General features: G+C 49.9%; 1 protein-coding gene across 1 annotated transcript in view; it reads right to left on the bottom strand.

The window, feature by feature from the left end:
- The window catches only part of LOC119963837 (nucleophosmin-like), a 109,426-nt gene that overhangs the window by 77,452 nt on the left and 12,157 nt on the right, over positions 1-19,817 (bottom strand). Inside the window, exon 3 of the mRNA XM_038793178.1 lies at positions 16,018-16,139. Coding sequence (XP_038649106.1) covers positions 16,018-16,139 — 122 coding nt within the window. The remainder of the gene's footprint in view (positions 1-16,017; positions 16,140-19,817) is intronic.

Consider the following 19,817-nt stretch of genomic DNA (forward strand, 5'->3'; position numbering starts at 1 on the left):
AGGGGAGCCACCACACTAGCGGGATAGCTAGCACCAGGACTCATGAGAACGAAAGAGGCCGCAGCGCACTCCATCAATGGGGAAGGCACCTGGCAGTGGGGGGAGCTGATGGGCGGGGGAGGGGGCACTGTAAGAAAGAAATAGGCAACAACAGATGGAAAATGGCAGACTAGCTACAGCAGGCCACACATGGTGGCCTGGAACAAAATGGCGCTGTAAGGAACCACCTAGGAGGGCCCCTGGGCAAAGGGAGACCCCGGAGTGCAGGGGCATATCCACGTGGCAGACTCACAATTGCCGGCCATGTTGGATGCCCCCTGGACAAAGGAAACCCCTGGAGCGCAGTGACACGTCCACCAAACCAATATGGTTAATCTCACAGGAGCGGGGAGGACAAAAAGCCCCCATCTGGATAGTCATCTGGAATATCAGTGACTTAACGGCCCAGTGAAAGGATCCACAGTCTTCACCCACTACTGGGTGAATATGAAAGCTGACATAGTCTTCCTCCAAGAGACGCACCTGAGGGAGAAGGACCGACTGCGGGTAAGGGCTGGATGGGACAGACTTACCATTCCTGCTACAGGACGAGGGCCAAGGTGGTAACCATTCTAATCAGCAAGAGGATGATATTTACGGCAGTAAAAGACCCAGGGGGATGGTACGTGACGGTCAGTGGCGCTGGACGAGGCAATGGTAGTACTCGTTAATGTGCAAGCTCCCAACTGGGACTACACGGAGTTCATAAAGAAGACCATGGTGGAAATCCCTGACATAAACACAGTTGTATCTATCCAATCAGATACTCAACCAGCTCCTTAATCAAAGTTTACCCTGGTGTCTTTATTTATGAGGAGAACAAAGTATGACACAGATATAATGCAACATACTTTATTAAATATAGTTAACCCATAAATTACCCACTATATATACAAAAAAAATCCAGGGTTCGACTATACTATCCACAAAGGTGGTTTGTTGTGCTGCAGATCCAATCCCCTCGTCCCTCTGGTTCCTCTTTGCAAAGATGAAACTCGCTGGCTGTTTCTTCCTTGCTTCCTTTTTTCCTTCTGGTCTGGTCAAGCTCATCACACGTACCGAGTCTTTGCTGCTGGCATCTCCGCGATGCCTACCTTAATTCCCTTCTTTCCCCAGCTTTCCATAAACTTAGCTGGCTTCCGGCCAATGAGATCTCGAGAAAGGGTCCCAGCAGCCAATGGTCCAGTTGATGAGCATTTGACAGGCGGTGTGGGCTGCACATGACCTGTTCCCATATAAGCAACAGTGGATACTCTGGGTGACAAAGTCTGGTTCGATCTGGGCTATGGACAATAGACCTGTGCATTTCAATGGGGTGCGATGATCTCCTGCTTGGTCTCAGTAGAGTGCGATGATCTTTGATGGGTGATTGAATGGGACAGGTGCAGACATGTTCTGGCAGCTTGTCTGTTGGTTGTGTATTTGGATATTTGGATTCTGCAGGCTTCTTGCTGAAGCGGAGTGTGGATTTAATTTAAAGTGCCCAATTCTTTAATTTAGGATATCCAATTTAATCGGCCTTAAAACTAGGCCCTGATTATATTGCCACAATGCGCACCGGCTGATCATGGGAGGGGACTTTAACTGTGTACAGGACCCACGGACGGACAGGTCGAACCCCAAAACTGAAAAGACCTCCAACATGGCAAAGAACTTGACCTTTGCATGGAACAGACCGGTGGACCCATGGCGTTTCACCCACCCAGGGGAGGAGTTCTCCTTCTCCCAAGTACACAACATCTATTCCAGGATCAACTTTGTAGTAGAGAAATCGGTGATTCCAGGGTTGGTTATGGCAGATTACTCCACAACCGTAATCTCCGACCACGTTCCATACAATACAGATGGGAGGTTGGAGACAGGCAGTGCCCAACGTCCCGCTTGGAGATTGGACGCATCCCTATTGGTCGACAAGGCTTTGTTGTGCGAAAATATCCCAGGTCAGAGACGAATATACAACTAACAACCAGAACGGGGAGGTCTCACCCTCTGGGAGGTGCTAAATTCTGTTATCAGGGGAGAAATTATCACTTTTAGAGCACAAGGAGACAGGGAAGAGAGCGCGAGACAACAGCTTGTTGACTCCATACTGGAGGTGGACCGATGATATTCTGAAGCCCTGACTGTAGAGCCCCTGGCGGAGAGGAAAAAGATACAGATGGACTTTGACCTGCTCCACGAGGAAAGCGCTGCACCAACTCCGCCAGGCACAGGGGACCCTATACAAGCACAGAGATAAGGCCAGCCGCCTTTGGGTGCACCAGCTGAGAAAGCAGGCAGCCACAAGGGAGATCGCACAGATTAAGGATAGCAGAGGTACACTAATTACGGATGCAGACCAGGTCAACAAAGCCTTTGAGACCTTCTCCCAGGGGATGTACACCTCTGAGCCCCCAGTAGGGGACTCATGGATGAAGCAGCTCCTTGATGGACCGAATATGCCAGTTGGGGGAATACAGGAAACAGGGCCTGGAAGCACCGCTAGAACTGGGAGGCGCCATGGACAGTATCAGCTCCATGCAGGCGGGGAAGGCACCAGGACTGGGCGGTTTCCCGGCAGACTTCTACAAAAGACAGCACTAGCCCCACACCTGCGAGGGATGTTCACAGACTCGCTGGCGAGGGGCAGACTGCCGGCCACTCTGGCACAAGCTTCAATCTCGCAGATACCGAAAAAGGACAAAGACCCAACAAGAGTGAGGTTCCTACAGACGCATCTGTTCTCTGCTAAGAGTCGATGCAAAAATACTGGCCAAAATCCTAGCCAAAAGGCGAGAGGACTGCGTACCAGAGGTGGTCTCAGAAGACCAAACGGGTGGACAGCCATCAAACATCAGGCGCCTGCTGAACGTGATCATGACTCCATACGGGGAGAACACACTCGAGGTGGTCGTTTCCCTGGACGCAGAATATGCCTTCGACAGAGTCAAATGGAAGTTCCTCATAGAGGTGATGCACCATCGATTGCACGTGAGGAGAGTGATTTACCAAAGTCAGGCTTTAATTAACTAGAACATAGCCTGGCGATCGTCTACAGTGGAAAGGGACGATCGTCAGGCTTCTGAGCATTTATACCTCGTTGATAGAGGCGTGGTTAACTCAGCCTCTCGGCCAATCGGTCGAGAGGCACATGACCGACCAGGGCCAATGGTAAGCCGACGTTCTGGCCCAATGGCAGACGAGTATGCAGATCATATCATCACATTCACCCCTTACGGAGAAGGAAGGCGGGGGGGGGGGGGGGGGGGGGGGGGGGGAGGGGGGTGTGTGAACGAGACCCGGGGTTGGGGGGGGGGGGGGGGGGGGGGGAAGAACTGATGATATGAGTAGCCGTCAGGAGAATAATTTTCTCTCCGTACCCTTGTCGAATTTGGGGGCTTGCCACTGGCCCAGACATAACAATATTTACAAAAGGAAGTCCATGGGACCGTAGAACTCTAGAAGGATTCGATCAGTCGTTTGGTGGTCCTTGACGTCCTGGCTGAGCGCCGTAGTGGAGGAGGTGTCGTCGGATCGGCTGATGGTCCTGCTGATGTCCTGGAGTCCGGGAGCGATAGACTTCGAGTAGTCTCCGTCACCTGAGCTGGCCGCGGAGACGCCATGGATGAGGGATGGGGAAGCTGAGTGGGGTGCTGGGGTGAAAAAGGGGAGGGGGGGGGGTCTGTGGTGGGGGGGGGGCTGCACGCCGGCGGGTGCCAGGTCCCGGAGGGAGACCGTGTCCTGCCGACCGTCGGGGTGCTCCACATACGCGTACTGCGGGTTAGCGTGGAGTAACTGGACATGCTCCACCAACGGGTCGGACTTGTGCACCCGCACATGCTTCCGGAGCAAGATGGGTCCGGGGGTGACCAGCCACGTCGGGAGAGGGGATCCGGAGGACAACTTCCTGGGGAAAACAAGAAGACGTTCATGAGGTGTCTGATTAGTAGCAGTACAGAGCAGTGAGCGGATAGAGTGCAGCGCATCGGGGAGCACCTCTTGCCATCGGGAAATAGGGAGATCTCTGGACCGGAGGGCCAGTAGTATGGTCTTCCAGATGGTACCATTCTCCCGCTCGACCTGTCCGTTACCCCGAGGGTTATAGCTGGTCGTCCTGCTAGAGGCGATGCCCCTGTCGAGCAGGAATAGACGCAGCTCGTCGCTCATAAATGAGGACCCCCGGTCGCTGTGAATGTACTCGGGGTAGCCAAACAGGGAGAAGATGGAGAGGAGGGCCTTAATGACGGTCGATGTGGTCATGTCGGGACAGGGAATGGCAAAGGGGAAGCGGGAGTGTTCGTCGACAACCGCCAGGAAGTAAATGTTGCGGTTGTTAGAGGGAAGGGGCCCCTTGAAGTCAATGCTGAGACGTTCAAAGGGGCGGGATGCTTTGATCAGGTGTGCGCGCTCGGGGCGGTAGAAGTGCGGTTTGCACTCGGCGCAGATGTGGCAGTCACGGGTTACTGTCCTGACTTCCGTGATGGAGAAAGGCAGGTTGCGGGTCTTAATGAAATGGTAGAGACGGGTCACCCCTGGATGGCAGAGGTCCGCGTGGAGGGAGCGGAGGCGGTCTATCTGCGCGCTGGCGCAGGTACCGCGGGACAGGGCATCGGAAGGCTCATTGAGCTTCCCAGGACGATACAAGATATCATAGTTGTACGTGGACAACTCGATCCGCCACCGTAAAATCTTGTCATTTTTGATCTTGCCCCTTTGTGCATTATCAAACATGAAGGCTACTGACCGTTGGTCTGTGAGGAGGGTAAACCTCCTGCCGGCCAAATAGTGCCTCCAATGTTGCACGGCTTCGACTATGGCCTGGGCTTCCTTTTCCACAGAGGGGTGGCGGAGTTCGGAAGCCTGGAGGGTTCTGGAGAAGAAGGCCACGGGTCTGCCCGCTTGGTTCAGGGTGGCCGCCAGAGCTACTTCAGATGCGTCGCTCTCGACCTGGAAGGGGAGGGCCTCGTCGATGACGCGCATCGTGGCCTTTGCGATGTCCGTTTTGATGCGGCTAAAGGCCTGACAGGCCTCTGTCGACGGCGGGAAGGTCGTGGTTTGCATGAGGGGACGGGCCTTGTCCGCGTAGTTGGGAACCCATTGGGCGTAGTATGCGAAAAACCCCAGGCAGCGTTTGAGAGATTTGGGGGTATTGGGGAGAGGGAGTTCCATCAGGGGGCGCATGCGTTCGGGATCGGGGCCTATCACTCCGTTACGCACTACGTAGCCGAGGATGGCTAGGCGGTCGGTGCTGAACACGCATTTATCCTTATTGTACGTGAGGTTAAGGAGTTTTGCGGTTTGGAGGAATTTCTGGAGGTTGGCGTCATGGTCCTGCTGGTCGTGGCCGCAGATGGTGACATTATCAAGGTACGGGAAGGTAGCCTGTAATCCGTACTTGTCGACCATTCGGTCCATCTCCCGTTGGAAGACCGAGACCCCATTCGTGACACCAAACGGAACCCTAAGGAAGTGGTAGAGGCGCCCGTCAGCCTCGAACGCGGTGTACAGTCGGTCACTCGCGCGGATGGGGAGCTGGTGGTAAGCGGACTCAAGGTCCACAGTTGAGAAGACCTTCTATCTCGCGATCTCGTTTACCATGGTAGAGATACGGGGGAGAGGATACGCGTCCAGTTGCGTAAACCGATTGATGGTTTGGCTGTAATCGATGACCATCCGGTTTTTCTCCCCCGTCCGGACCACCAGCACTTGGGCTCGCCAGGGACTGTTGCTGGCCTCGATGACCCCTTCCGTCAGCAACCTCTGGACCTCGGACCTGATGAAGGATCGGTCCTGGGCGCTGTACCATCTGCTCCGTGTGGCGACGGGTTTGCAATCGGGGGTGAGGTTAGCAAACAGGGAGGGAGGGTCCACTTTGAGGGACGCGAGGCTGCAGACAGTGAGGGGGGGTATAGGGCCGCCGAATTGAAAAGTCAAGCTCTGCAGGTTGCACTGGAAGTCCAGTCCTAGGAGTGCCGGTGCGCAAAGGTCAGGGAGGACAAGGAATTTATAATTTTTAAAAACCTTCCCTTGGACCGTGAGGTCCGCGATGCAGCACCCGGTGATGTGGACGGAGTGCGAACCTGAGGCTAAACCGATTGTGTGTGTTACGGGATGGACAGGGAGCGCGCAGCGTCTTACCGTGTCAGGGTGAACGAAGCTTTCCGTGCTCCCGGAGTCCAGCAGGCAGTCCGTCTTGTGGCCGTTGAGGTGGATCAGCGTAGTCGTTTTGGCGAGCGTGCGTGGATGAGACTGGTCGAGCTGAACGGCCGCGAGTCGTGGAGAAAATTCGTCGTCGCTGTCCGATTCCATGCTGGAGGGGCCTTGCGTGGCAGATGTGGAAGTCGGTGGCCAGGATCCATATGTGGGGTGAACGGCCGCGAGTCGTGGAGAAAATCCGTCGTCGCTGTCCGATTCCATGCTGGAGGGACCTTGCGTGGCAGATGTGGAAGCCGGTGGCCAGGATCCCCAGGTGAGGTCTGTTCCCCAAGATGGCGGCAACCAGGACCCGCACGTGGGGTCGGGGCCCCAAGATGGCGGCGCCCAGGACCCGCACGTGGGGTAGGCACCCCAAGATGGCGGCGCCCAGGAAGCCCTCGTGGCCGCTGGAGGCGGAGCTAGCGTTGCCGGCGCTGTGAGCGGAGAGGCGCGCAGGCCGGCTCCAGGACGCCGGCTCGGTGCATCAGCTGTGGGAGGAGATAAGGCGCGCGGGCATGGTGCGGGGGACCGGGGGCGGGGGGAGCCGAGTCGCGCTGCGGGCAGGCAGGGACCGGGGGGGGCCCGGAGAGGCGAGCCGGTCGGGCACCGGGGCCCGGGGGTGGGGGGAGCCGGGGTCCGGGAGCGGGGGAAGCAGGGCCGCTGCGGGCAGGCAGGGACCAGGGGAGCCCGGAGGAGGGGAGCCGGTCGGGCGCCGGGGCCCGGGGGTGGGGGGAGCCGGGGTCCGGGAGCGGGGGAAGCAGGGCCGCTGCGGGCAAGCAGGGGACCGGGGGGGCCCGGAGAGGCGAGCCGGTCGGGCGCCGGGGCCCGGGGGTGGGGGGAGCCGGGGTCCGGGAGCGGGGGAAGCAGGGCAGCTGCGGGCAGGCAGGGACCAGGGGGGCCCGGAGAGGCGAGCCGGTCGGGTGCCGGGGCCCGGGGGGGAAGAAACGTGCGCGGCGGGCAGGCAGAGGCCTGGAGGGGCCGGGGAGGTGCGCATGTCGGCCGGCGGGGCGCGAGTCGGGAGCGGCTGGAGGGGCCCTGGAGGAGAGAGGGAGGCACACAGGCCGTTTGCAGAGGCCTGGGGGAAGGGGGGGGGGGGGGGGGGGGGGGGAGAGGAGTGTGCTGTGCAGCTTCCAGAAACGCTGCAGCCAGCGTTTTGGCCTGGCAGACCGTGGAGTAGTGGCCCTTCTTCCCGCAGCTCTTACAGAGGGCGGAGCGGGCTGGGCAGCACGAGCGAGGGTGCTTAGCATACCCACAAAAGTAGCAGCGGGGCCCCGCGGATTTATCGGGTCGCCCCGCGGCACAAGCCTGAGGGAGGCCGGGAGCGGTGGGTAGCTGGTGGGAAGCGTGCCAGGAGGCGGCCTGGCCAGGGTCATAGGTGCGAGCGCTTAGATCTGCGACCTCCAGGGAGGCGGAGAGAGTCAGCGTCTCCGTTAAACTGAGTTCGTCTCTTTCCAGCATCCGCTGGCGGATCACAGGAGACAGCATCCCAGCCACGTAAGCGTCTCTGACGAGTAGCTCCATGTGCTCTGTAGCGGACACCACTTCACAGGCGCAACCTCTCCCCAGGGCACAGAGGGCCCGGGCGTATTGGTCTAGAGACTCACCGGGGACCTGCTTTCTGGTGGCCAGCAGATGTCGAGCGAATACCCTGTGATCGGTTTGATGAATTGTCCTTTTAGCTTTTGTATAGCGTCATCATAATCTGTTTCGTCTTCGATTATTGAGTAAGCCTCAATACCCACGCTGCAGTGGAGGACGTGCAGCTTCTGTGCCCCGGTGGGGGGGGTGGTTGTAGATGCCAGGAACCTTTCGAGGCAAGTCAGCCAGAGTTTGAAAAGTTCTGTAGAGTTCGGAGTTTGCGGGCTGATGCGGAGGCATTCGGGCTTGATGCGGAACTCCATCTTCAAAGTTGTAGTTAATTAAATTGATGCACCATCGATTGCACGTGAGGCGAGTGATTTACCAAAGTCAGGCTTTAATTAACTAGAACACAGCCTGGCGATCGTCTACAGTGGAAAGGGACGATCGTCAGGCTTCTGAGCATTTATACCTCGTTGATAGAGGCGTGGTTAACTCAGCCTCTCGGCCAATCGGTCGAGAGGCACATGACCGACCAGGGCCAATGGTAAGCCGACGTTCTGGCCCAATGGCAGACGCGTATGCAGATCATATCATCCCAAGAGGTACTGAAGCAGTTTGGGCTCAGAACAGGACTCACCGTCTGGATGAAACTCCTGTAGATCACTCCCACGGCGAGCGTACGGACAAATGCCAACAGCTCTAAGTACTTCCAGCTGCACAGAGGCACGAGGCAGCGATGTCCGCTACCCCTGCTGGTGTTCGCCTTCGCCATAGAGTCACTAGCGATTGCGCTCAGAACGGCAAAGAATTGGAAGAGGATCCGAAGAGGAGGCAGAGAGCATAGAGTCTCGCTCAATGCAGATGACCTGCTCCTTTACATCCCGAACCCACAAAGAAGCATGGAAGGAATCACTGCACTCCTGAAAAAGAGTTTGGAACCTTCTTGGGCTACAAACTCAATAATAATAATCTTTATCGTCACAAGTAGGCTTACATTAACACTGCAATGAAGTTACTGTGAAAAGCACCTAATCGCCACATTCTGGCACCTGTTCGGGTACACAGAATTCAGAATGTCCAAATTACCTAACATGAGCAAAAGTGAACCCGCAAGGGAGAAGGGCAGAGCTGGTGGAACTGCCGTTTAAACAGGCCCAGCACAATTTCCACTACCTGGGAAGCCAAATCGCTCACGACTGGATAGGGGCCCACAAATAGAACTGACCAGTCTGACAGCAGAAGTCAAAAAGGACCTGCAGAGATGGAACACACTCCCACTCTCCTTGGCGGAGAGGGTGCAGACAATCAACGTGAACGTTCGGTCCACCTCTTCCCACTTCGATCCATCCCGATCTTTACCCCAAGGCCTTTTTCAACTCACTGGACAAATTAATTATGGTGTTCGCGTGGGGGAATGGAAGGATCCCAAAGAAGGTTCTACAGCGATCAAAGTCCATGGGGGATTAGCCCTCCCAAACCTACAGCCTACCTCTGGGCAGCGACAGCAGAAAGAATAAAGTGGTGGATAAAGGACCCAGAGGCCGAGTGGGTGTTCACAGAGGAGGATTCCTGCAAGGGGATCTCCCTCCGGGCCCTAGCCACTGCAGCACTCCCATTCCCACCCAAGAAACATTCAACCAGCCCAGTGTTGGCAGCAACACTCTAGTCGTGAAATCAACTGCAATAACATTTTGGCTTAACCAAAATGTCAGACAAAGCACCCATCTACAACAATCACAGATTCACGCCAGCGCTAACAGACGCCGCCTTCTAGACGGGGGGACGCTGACAGTTAAGGACCTGTACACCGATGACAGGGTAACAACGCCTGACGAGCTGACAGAAAGATTTAAAATAGCTGGTGGCAACAAATTTAGGTACCTGCAGCTTAAAAACTTTCTGCGAAAAGAAACAAGGACTTAGCCACGACGGCCACTACTAGAGGAACTGCTGGATACAGCCAGTTTAGGCAAAGGCAACTCTAAGACATGTACAGACGACTGATAAGGGGGGCCAGCATCCAACTGGACGAGACAAGGGAAAAGTGGGAGGACAACTTGGGGTTGGAAATAGTGGGGATTCTGGAGTGAAGCACTGCACAGGGTCAACTCATCTCCACATGTGCAAGGCTTAGCCTAACGCAACTAAAAGTGGTACATAGAGCCCACTTGACCAGAACCCGAATAAGCAGGGTCTCCCAGGAGGTGGAGGACAAATGTGAACGGTGCCAAGGAGGCCCGGCCAACTACGCCCACATGTTCTGGTCTTGCCCCAGACTAGCTGGGTACTGGACAGCCTTCTTCAAGGCAATGTCCAAAGTGGTGGGAATGAGGGTGGAGCCATGCCCAAGAGTGGCAGTCTTCGGGCTATCAGAACAGCTAAATCTCTTCATGGGGAACAGGGCCGATGCCCTTGCCTTCCTGATTGCCCGCCAGAGAATACTGCTCAGATGGTGGTCCAAAATGGAGAAAATAAAATTTGCCATCCGTGGGGCGGAAGAGGGCTTCCACAGAACATGGGAACCATTCACTCGGTTGTTTGTGGCCAACAGCTAGGTAGCCATGGACAAAGAGTTGCCATAACACAGAAGGGAAGAGAGGGATTGGGGGGGGGGGGGGGGGGGGGGGGGGGGGGGGGGAAAGAGAGAGAGAGAAGAGAACCGGGGAAATGAAGCATAGGCAATTGGAAGCCAGTTTTCACAGGCTTCCATTCCCAGTAGTGGTTCACTTTCAGACTCTACAATGGAAAACTTCACTTTATGCATTTTTTTTTTTTTTTTAATAAATTTAGAGTACCCAATTCATTTTTTCCAATTAAGGGGCAATTTAGTGTGGTCAATCCACCTACCTGCACATCTTTGGGTTGTGGGGGTGAAACCCACGCAAACACGGGGAGAATGTGCAAACTCCACACGGACAGTGACCCAGAGCCGGGATCGAACCTGGGACCTCGGCGCCGTGAGGCAGCAGGGCTAACCCACTGCGCCACCGTGCTGCCCTTTATGCATTTTATTCTTGACACTGACCTCCAGTTCGCATACTCCAAGGTTGTTGCCATTATAATCCTTCAAAAATGCCATTTTATTCAAATTTAATTTTAATTTCTTGCATATCCAATAAACTTATCAGATTGGCCCTCGCTCCCGTGTCGAGTTTAACATTGACTAATGTTTTAGTAATCAGAGGAACTGTCTAGTTATCGCTCAGTAATTGTATTGGCATTGCTATTACTGCAAATTTGCTTCAAAGACATTTTAGCTTGCATCCCGTTAGAATGCTTATCTTCACTAGATATCACATCAATAAAAAAATGTGTCTTCGAGATTGATCTCCAGATTGAGTCTGGAGAAGGGTGTGTAGATAGCCTGCGTCACACTGAGATCCAAAAAGACGAGGTGTTGGGGGTCTTGAAAAATATTAAGTTAGATAAGTCCCCAGGCCTGATGGGATCTACCCCAGAATACTGAAGGAGGCTAGAGAGGAAATTGCTGAGGCCTTGCCAGAAATCTTTGGATCCTCACTGTCTTCAGGTGATGTCCCGGAGGACTGGAGAATAGCCAATGTTGTCCCTTTGTTTAAGAAGGGTAGCAAAGATAATCCAGGGAACTACAGGCCTGTGAGTCTTGCGTCAGTGGTAGGGAAATTACTGGAGAGAATTCTTTGAGACAGGATCTATTCTCATTTGGAAGCAAGTGGACATATTAGCGAGAGGCAGCATGGGGAGGCCGTGTCTTATCATTAACTTGATAGTTTTTTGAGGTGGTCACAAAAATGATTGATGCAGTTAGGGCAGAGGATGTTGTCTGTGGACTTCAGTAAGGCCTTTGACAAGGTCCCTCATGGCAGACTGGTGCGAAAGGTGAAGTCATATGGGATCAGAGGTGAGCTGGCAAGATGGCTACATAGAAGGCTGAGAGCAGCAATGGAAGGGTGCTTTGCTAATTGGAGGGCTGTGACTAGGGGATCAGTGCTGGGGCCTTTGCTGTTCGTAGTATATATAAATGATTTGGAGGAAAATGTAACTGGTCTGATTAGTAAGTTTGCGGATGACACAAAGATTGGTCGAATTGCGGATAGCGATGAGGACTGTCGGATACAGCAGGATTTAGAATGTCTGGAGACTTGGGCGGAGAAATGGCAGATGAAGTTTAATCCGGACAAATGTGAGGTAATGAGTTTTGGAAGGTCTAATACAGGTAGGGAATATACAGTGAATGGTAGAACCCTCAAGAGTATTGACAGTCAGAGAGATCTAGGTGTACAGGTCCACAGGTCACTGAAAGGGGCAACACGGGTGGAGAAGGTAGTTAAGAAGGCATACGGCATGTTGCAGCTGTATAGAATCTTAGTTAGGCCACACTTGGAGTATAGTGTTCAATTCTGGTCGCCACACTACCAGAAGGATGTGGAGGCTTTAGAGAGGGTGCAGAAGAGATTGACCAGGATGTTGCCTGGTATGGATGTTGCCTGGTCCTGTGCTGTACTTTTCGTTGTTCTCTTCAATCACGTTGACTGATTTTTGGATTTCCAATTTTGTTATTCGAAAAACATTGTTTTGCAAAGTGATTTTTGCCTTTGCGTTTAGAACATACTTTTCTGAATGCTGGCCATTGCCTTTGCAAATGCTTGTTGCCGCAACACTTGCACAAAATAGTGGTATTGGCTACCCGTTTAAAATGGCCACCGTTGCATGTTTTGCCTTCGGGCTTGTTACAACACTAATGGCGTCGGCTGCATCTTCAATTTTCATGCCAAATTTCTTTAGGTTTGCTGCGCAGCTAGCTCGCTGGCATGGCAAATTTTAATGGCATCTGCCAGCTGAAGTCAATTCACACTCAACAATCTTTCACGAATTTTGTCATTGCTCATCCCGAACCCAATTTGATCGCGGATCATGGACGTCTGCAAAGTTGCATGTCTGAGCCTTTAACCGCAAGTCTGTTAAGCTGTCGGGCAATTCATCTGTCTTTTTCGTTCAAATGGTTTTTTTTTCAGTGTACGGTGTCAATCACATTTTTTCATGACCTCTTCAAAGTTATTTCTATCAGCTTCGTTATCGAATGTCAAGTTATTAAAGATTTCTATCGCCAATGGATCTGCTACGCTTAGCAGCAATGCTATTCTCCATTCACCAGGCTGTGCCTAAAGACCTAGATATGCTACGTAGTGTGTGAATTGTTGTTTAAAAGCGTGCCAATTTGCATCTACATTACCAGTGACTCGAAACTGGTGTGGTGTTTTCAAACCTTCCATCATTGACTTTGATGACCAGCAGTGCATTGAGTTATATTCTGTCGGCACTCTAATAGTTGGTAGAATTTTTTTTCTTCTTCTTTGTTGTCTTGGTCTCTGGTCTTCTTTTATCTTCAGAACCAATCCTGGTACAATGTTACATTCTGGTGCTTGGCTGGACAGAATTAGCACACTAGAGAATGTCTAGCTCGTGATTAGTTGAATGTTTATTGTTAAACAATAACATGGGTCAGATAACAATAAGAAAACGATCAAAATTCCCGTACCAGCCTCCCTGAACAGGCGCCGGATTGTGGCAACTAGGGGCTTTTCACAGTAACTTCATTTGAAGCCTACTTGTGACAATAAGCGATTTTCATTACATTTTCATTTCATACTGTATTACCATTATTAAATTATCTAAGAGCTACTACAAATGCGACTATCCACTGCGACGACTATCGCCAGACTCCATGAGGTAACAGTGTCACGTGGTTGTTCTTTAATGCCACCTTTTAAAAAAAAAAAAAATCATCTTTATTGTCACAAGTAGGCTGACATTAACACTGCAATGAAGTTACTGTGAAAATCTCCTAGTCGCCACATTCCAGCGCCTGTTCGGGTACAAGGAGGAAGAATTCAGAATGTCCAAGTTACCTAACAGCACGTCTTTCGGGACTTGTGGGAGGAATCCACACAGACACGGGGAGAACGTGCAGACTCTGCACAGACAGTGACCCAAACCGGGAATCGAACCTGGGACCCTGGTGCTGTGAAGCAATAGTGCTAACCACTGGCTACCATGCTGGTTGGAAGTCATATCTATTAATATTTCCATGATTGCTTACGTATATCCCCACAAGCCAGAGCTGGCAGCAGCTTCAGGAATTGAAAAGTTTGAGTGTGGGGTTATTTATCTCAAAAAAGATTCAACGGTCACCGAATAGAATTCGTTAATTATGAATGGGTTCGACAGCGTAGACAGAGAATTGCTGCCACTGTTATTCTTTCACGGGATATTAGCGTCGGTGTCTGGGCCAGAATTTACTGCCCATCCCGAATTGCCCGTGGGAAGGTGGTGGTAGTGAGCTGCCTTCTTGAACCGCTGAATTCCATGTGGTATAGGTACATCCACAGTGCTGTCAGGGAAGGAGTTCCAGGATTTTGACCAATGAGAGTGAAGAAACAGTGACATATTTGCAAGTCAGGATGGCGTGTGGCTTGGAGGCGAACTTCCAGGTGGTAGTGTTCCCATGTGTCTGCTGCCCTTATGGGATGGTAGAGGGTTTGGATGGTGCTGTCTTAGGGTAGATGAATAAACTAAGGACCAAGAATATAAGTAATCATGAAGAAATCCATTAAGGAGCTTAGGAGAAATTTATTTACCCAGAGTGTGATAAGAATGTGGATCTTGCTACCACATGGAGCAGTTGAAGCAAAAAATATGGGTGCATTTAAAGGAAAACTCGATAGCTCCACGAGAAAGAAAGGAATAGAAGGTATGCTTTCAGATGATGTCAACAAGGGGAAACATGTAGATGAGGAATACGAGGGGGCCATGGATAGACCTTAGGGGGAAACGAGAGGTAATATTTCAGGAGAGGGAAGAGAAGCCACTGGCATCCCAACCCATCCAGCAGGAAAGCGACAGAGGTGTTGGCGGATTGTATAGTTAACTGCATCAAAGGTGGAAAACATGTCGACAAGCACGAGGGAGGACAGTTTACCGGCATCACCGTCTCGTAGAATGCCATTTGTGGCTTTGATAAGAGTAATCCTGTTGCTGTGGCAGGGCCGAAAATGTGATTGGAGGGGCTCAAATTTCAAAGTTAAAGGAGAAAAAGGGTATTGGAAACTGGTGGGGGCGGGGGGGGGGGGGGGGGGGTAAACTTTGCAATGGGTTGATTTTTTTATTTTTTGGACCAGAGCGAGAACTTCAGATTTGAAGGAGACAGTAACAAGTGACAGTGCATGAAGAGGGAGAACTCATACCAGCATTAGTTAACATGGGAGCCAGGGAGAGAACTGGTTGTCAGCAACTTAGTGGGAGTAGAGTCGAGGAAACAGGAAGACTATCTCATGGAGAAGAGGAGCTCAGAGTGGATGTGAGGCGAGATAGAAGAGAAAATAGAGTGCGACACCAATTTAAGATGGATGAGAATTCACATGTAGAGCATAAACATCCACATAGGCCTGCTGAGGCCTACGTGCCACATAGTTCAACGTAGTTCTATGGAATGTGAAGGGATGATTGAGCTGACAGCAAATAGTGAGGCAACTGTTAATCGTTTCTCTAACGATGCCTGTTAGATACCATCCTGTACTCATCACCCATCCCCAACTATCCAGATAAGATGGTAATGGCCATCTCACAATGGCATTAAGTAAGGATTTGCAAGATATTGACCGAGCAACATTGAAGGGACAGCAATTTATATCCAAGCTTGGATGATACAAGATTTGGTGGGGAATTTAAAAGGTGCTACTTATTCCTGGGGACTTTGCTTCTTTCCTCTTTCGTCAATTGCATGCATCACAGGGCATGGTGAAGTTACATCGGTGACTGTATAAACCTGGGTGTTGTACATACTGGGAGTCACAATGTGCCAGTACCAGAGAGAAGAACTGAGTTCAAGGGCAGGGCCTCCAATCAAGCACAAAATCAAGGTAATTAGCAAAAGAGCCAGAAGGGGAGAAGTAACCAATTGTTTCTTTTTTTTTTAAATGCAGTGAACTGTTACAATCTGGAGCACTGAATACCGAAAGTAAAACTAATTATGGGGCAATGGGAAAAGAGCAGGGAATGAAACTAACGACAACTCTTTCCAAAGCCAGCACAGTTCAGCGGGCCATATGGCCCCCTCCAGTGCTGTATAATTCTATGAAATATAATTTAAAAGTTCTGATCTTGCACCCAGAGGTTTGATGCAAACAATTTTTCATTACATCACGGCTCCAGACATATTTCTAAATTCTCTCGCTAGCTACCTACCGTCGCAGGGTACAGTGCGGTGGGAGACGATGCAAGCACAACCAGTTGTTTCTTCACGGGAGATATCGCCTGATTATTGTCTTCAGATTCAGACTCGGAATCAGAGTCAGTGTCGGGTGTCCCTGAAATTTAAAAAAAAATGTACCAAAGGTTGTGATCTATGCCACGGTAAAGTATTCAAAATACAGCTGCACTTTTGAAACATTACAAAGGTTGGATTAGATTTGATTTACTGTCTATCGTTCTGTGTACAGTCCAGACAGATCGTTCCATACATTAAAACCATAGGACATACAGAAATACACAATGTAAATACATAGGCTTCGGTCCAACATACTGAGTGTAGTACTCAGCAGAGAAGGTGTGAACAGATCAGTTCAGTCCATAAGAGGGTCATTCAGACTTCTGCATTTCCTGCCCGATGGAAGAGGTTAGAAGAGATAATAACTCGGGTGGGAGGGGTAGACAGAGTCAATGGATGGGAGGTGGGTTCGAGAGCTGTATTGGGCAGTGTTCGCGACCCTCTGTAGTTTCTTACGGTCTTGGGCCGAGCAGTTGCCATGCCAGGATGTGAAGCAGCCAGATGGGATGCTTTCTACGGTGCATGTGTAAAAATTAGTACGAGTCAATGTGGGTGACACCACAACTGAGAAGCTAGATTATCAAGTCAAGGTATTTTACTGTAGGAGAAAAAAATATGGTAAGAGATGATCTGACTGAAATTTTTCAAATTACGAAGGAATTTGTACGGTAGACTTTAAAAAAATGTTTCCACTTAAGATGCTGCAAAACTTGAGCCCTAAATATGAAAATCATTAATAAATCCGATACGGAATCCAAGAGAAATATCTTTCCCCTGAATGGTTAATTCGCTACTCAAGATCAACATCATAACTACATTTAAAGGGATGTTAGGAGAAGCATTAAAGAAAAGTAGACGGCTATACTGATCGGACTAGATAAAGCAGGATGGGAGGAGGCTTGTGGAGAGCATAGACACCAGTTTAGAGCCAATGGATCAAACTACCTATTTATGCACTTTAAATTCTAAGTGATACACCTCACAGAATCAGAGAATTATTATGGTGTAAGAACAGGCCGATTGGCCCTCCGTGTCTATACTGGCTCTGCAAAACGAGCATCAGCCTTTTCTTTTATTAAATCCTTTCCCGGAACTTCAAGAACATGGAAATCCTGTGTCTTCCTCTTCCCGTACAATCTATCACTAGTATTATTCCATTATTTTTGATTCATCTATTTGCTCTTACCCTGCCATTCAGGAGTAGTATTATGGGCCAGGGTTTAGAGAACCTCAAAGTATATGGCGAGTTCACCTGACCCGCAACTTTTAAGAGATTTTGGTTCTGGGGAACACAAGGGCCCACTTTACAGGTGTGATGCAACAGAGAACTAAAACTATATTTAAACAAAAACAATGTTTATTCTATGAATCCAGTTAACATTTTATAAACACACAGTAAAGTTTATTAATTAGCAACCCTGACCACCCCCCAAAAGATATGGTACTCAATAGGTAACCCTTAACTTCCCAAACAACATCCATAAGTTAAAACCTTTTTGAAACAAAGACAGCAGGTTTAAATTCTCTACAGAAACGGGTATTACTTTGAAATCAATGAGCTGAAGACATTCTTTAGCTTGTAGAGAGATCATTACACAGCTGCTTGCATTGAATGCAGCTCTCAAACTCTGAAAACAAAACTAAAAACACACTGCAGCAGCTCCCAGCTCAAAACGAAAGTGAAAGAGACAGCCCAGCTCCACCCACACACTGACATCCCTGCAGCTATTTGATAAATACCCATTTCTTAAAGATACACTCCCATGAAGTTGTTTATTTAAACCCATGACAGTTGTTTATTTAAGCATGCGAAGGGAAGGAACTGGATGATTGTCTTTTCATCAAGAGCTATTAGACAAGTGACTGGATGTTAGAAACAGAGGACCTGGTGCAGAGCTCCTGCTGAGTAATCCAGCATAAAATCATAGAATAACCCAGCATAAAAGGAGGCCATTCAGCCAGCTTCTCTGGCCCTGGCTCTCCGTAAAGGCAACTGACCTCTTCTCCCCACCTTTTCCCCATAACCCTGCAATTTGTTTCTCCTCAGATAATTATACAAATTCTCTTTTGAAAGCCACAATTGAACCTGCCTCCACCACTCTCACAGGTAGTGCATTCCAGATGCGAATCACTCGCTGTTAGAACATTTTTCCGTGTGACGCCATTGCTTCTTTTGCCAATCACCTCAAATTTGTGTCCTTTGGTTCGTGACCCTCCTGTTGATAGTAGTTTCTCCCTATCTGCTCTGTCAGGACCCTTTTGAAAATCTCTACCAAATCTCCTCACAACCTTCTCTTTAAGAATAACAGCCCCATGCAGCTTCTCCAATTCATTCAAGTACTTAACGTTCCTTGCCCCTGGAAGCATTATGAACGTTTACTGTACCCTCTCTAGGTCTTCAAATCCATCCTGAAGTGTGGTGCCTAGAACTGGACCTAATGCTCGAGCAGATGCCTTAACATGGTTACAGTTATATGCCCTCAGTTCAAGGACAATGGTTAATAAACACTGGCCTTGCCAATGACACCCAGATCCCATGGAGAAAAAAAGAATTGCCTAACCACCTTGCGGCCCTTATGCAAATTGGAGTTTGGTTGCCTGCTCAACCTCGGTCAAGGTGACGCCAGATAACAGCGAAGTAGCTCAATCTCTATAAATTGATGAATTATCAACCACTAGAAATACTTCCATGAACAGCAATATCTCTGGTCTGTAACAGTAACAGAATGAGTGCTGACAACACCAAGCTGCAAGTGAAGATCAATTTGTCATTATCTCAAGCCCTTGAAATACTTGACAAGTTACTTACTGCTCCCAAGATACTTTATTTCCTAATGGACAGCGCAGAACATGATGGAAATACAGCCTCATGAAGGCAGGCAATTATCTTTTTAATAAACTGCTGTATCCTGGATATTGCTAATCTACATTGATGCAGTTAACAGGAAACAAGGAAAAATGGATGATACACAGAACATGTCTAGGAGCAGGCCTGCTGTTGGATAGGTGTTTTAACAATACACAGAATTAATAAATAAAGTGCAATGAACATCACATTCATGAATGTAGGCCTGTGTAATAGATAGGGAATATAGGAGGCACACCAAGATTCCCTTTAAAGGCACTGTAAAGATGAAGAGTGTGAAGTCATTCATATTAAATTAAATTTATCAGCTACAAAAATGCAATTAATGCCAAATATTTCTTTATTTTTAATTAAGAACAACCGAAAGGGAAAAAGAACTAATTGCCTTTCATAACTTACTTCAACACACCAAACGGTCATTAACAAAATTAGATTGAGATGAGATAAGAGGAGCAAGCAGAAGAAGTGGACCTAAAGCACAATTGAAGACACCGATGTTTGAAAGGTTTTGAAAGGCAGAAGTGTGTCAAACGAAGGTTGTGCCACAGGTGGTCAGTCGGCCCATTGAGTCATGCCCACTCTATACATGAGCAATTTAGCTCACCCCACTTTTTTTTCCCCATTAATTTGCTGGATGGGGCCGTCACTGACCGGTCCAGGGTTGCCCAGACCCCTCATGGGGGAAAAATTTCATTGGTTGGAGTCATGCTTAGCACAAAAAGATGGTTGTGGTTGTTGAAGGTTAATCATTTCAATCCCAGGATATCACTGCAGGAGTTCCCCAGGGCAGTGTCCTAGGCCCAACCATCTTAAACTGCTTCATCAATGACCTTTCTTCCATCATAAGGTCAG

The sequence above is a fragment of the Scyliorhinus canicula genome, chromosome 3, assembly GCF_902713615.1.
Source record: "Scyliorhinus canicula chromosome 3, sScyCan1.1, whole genome shotgun sequence".
NCBI lineage: Eukaryota > Metazoa > Chordata > Chondrichthyes > Carcharhiniformes > Scyliorhinidae > Scyliorhinus > Scyliorhinus canicula.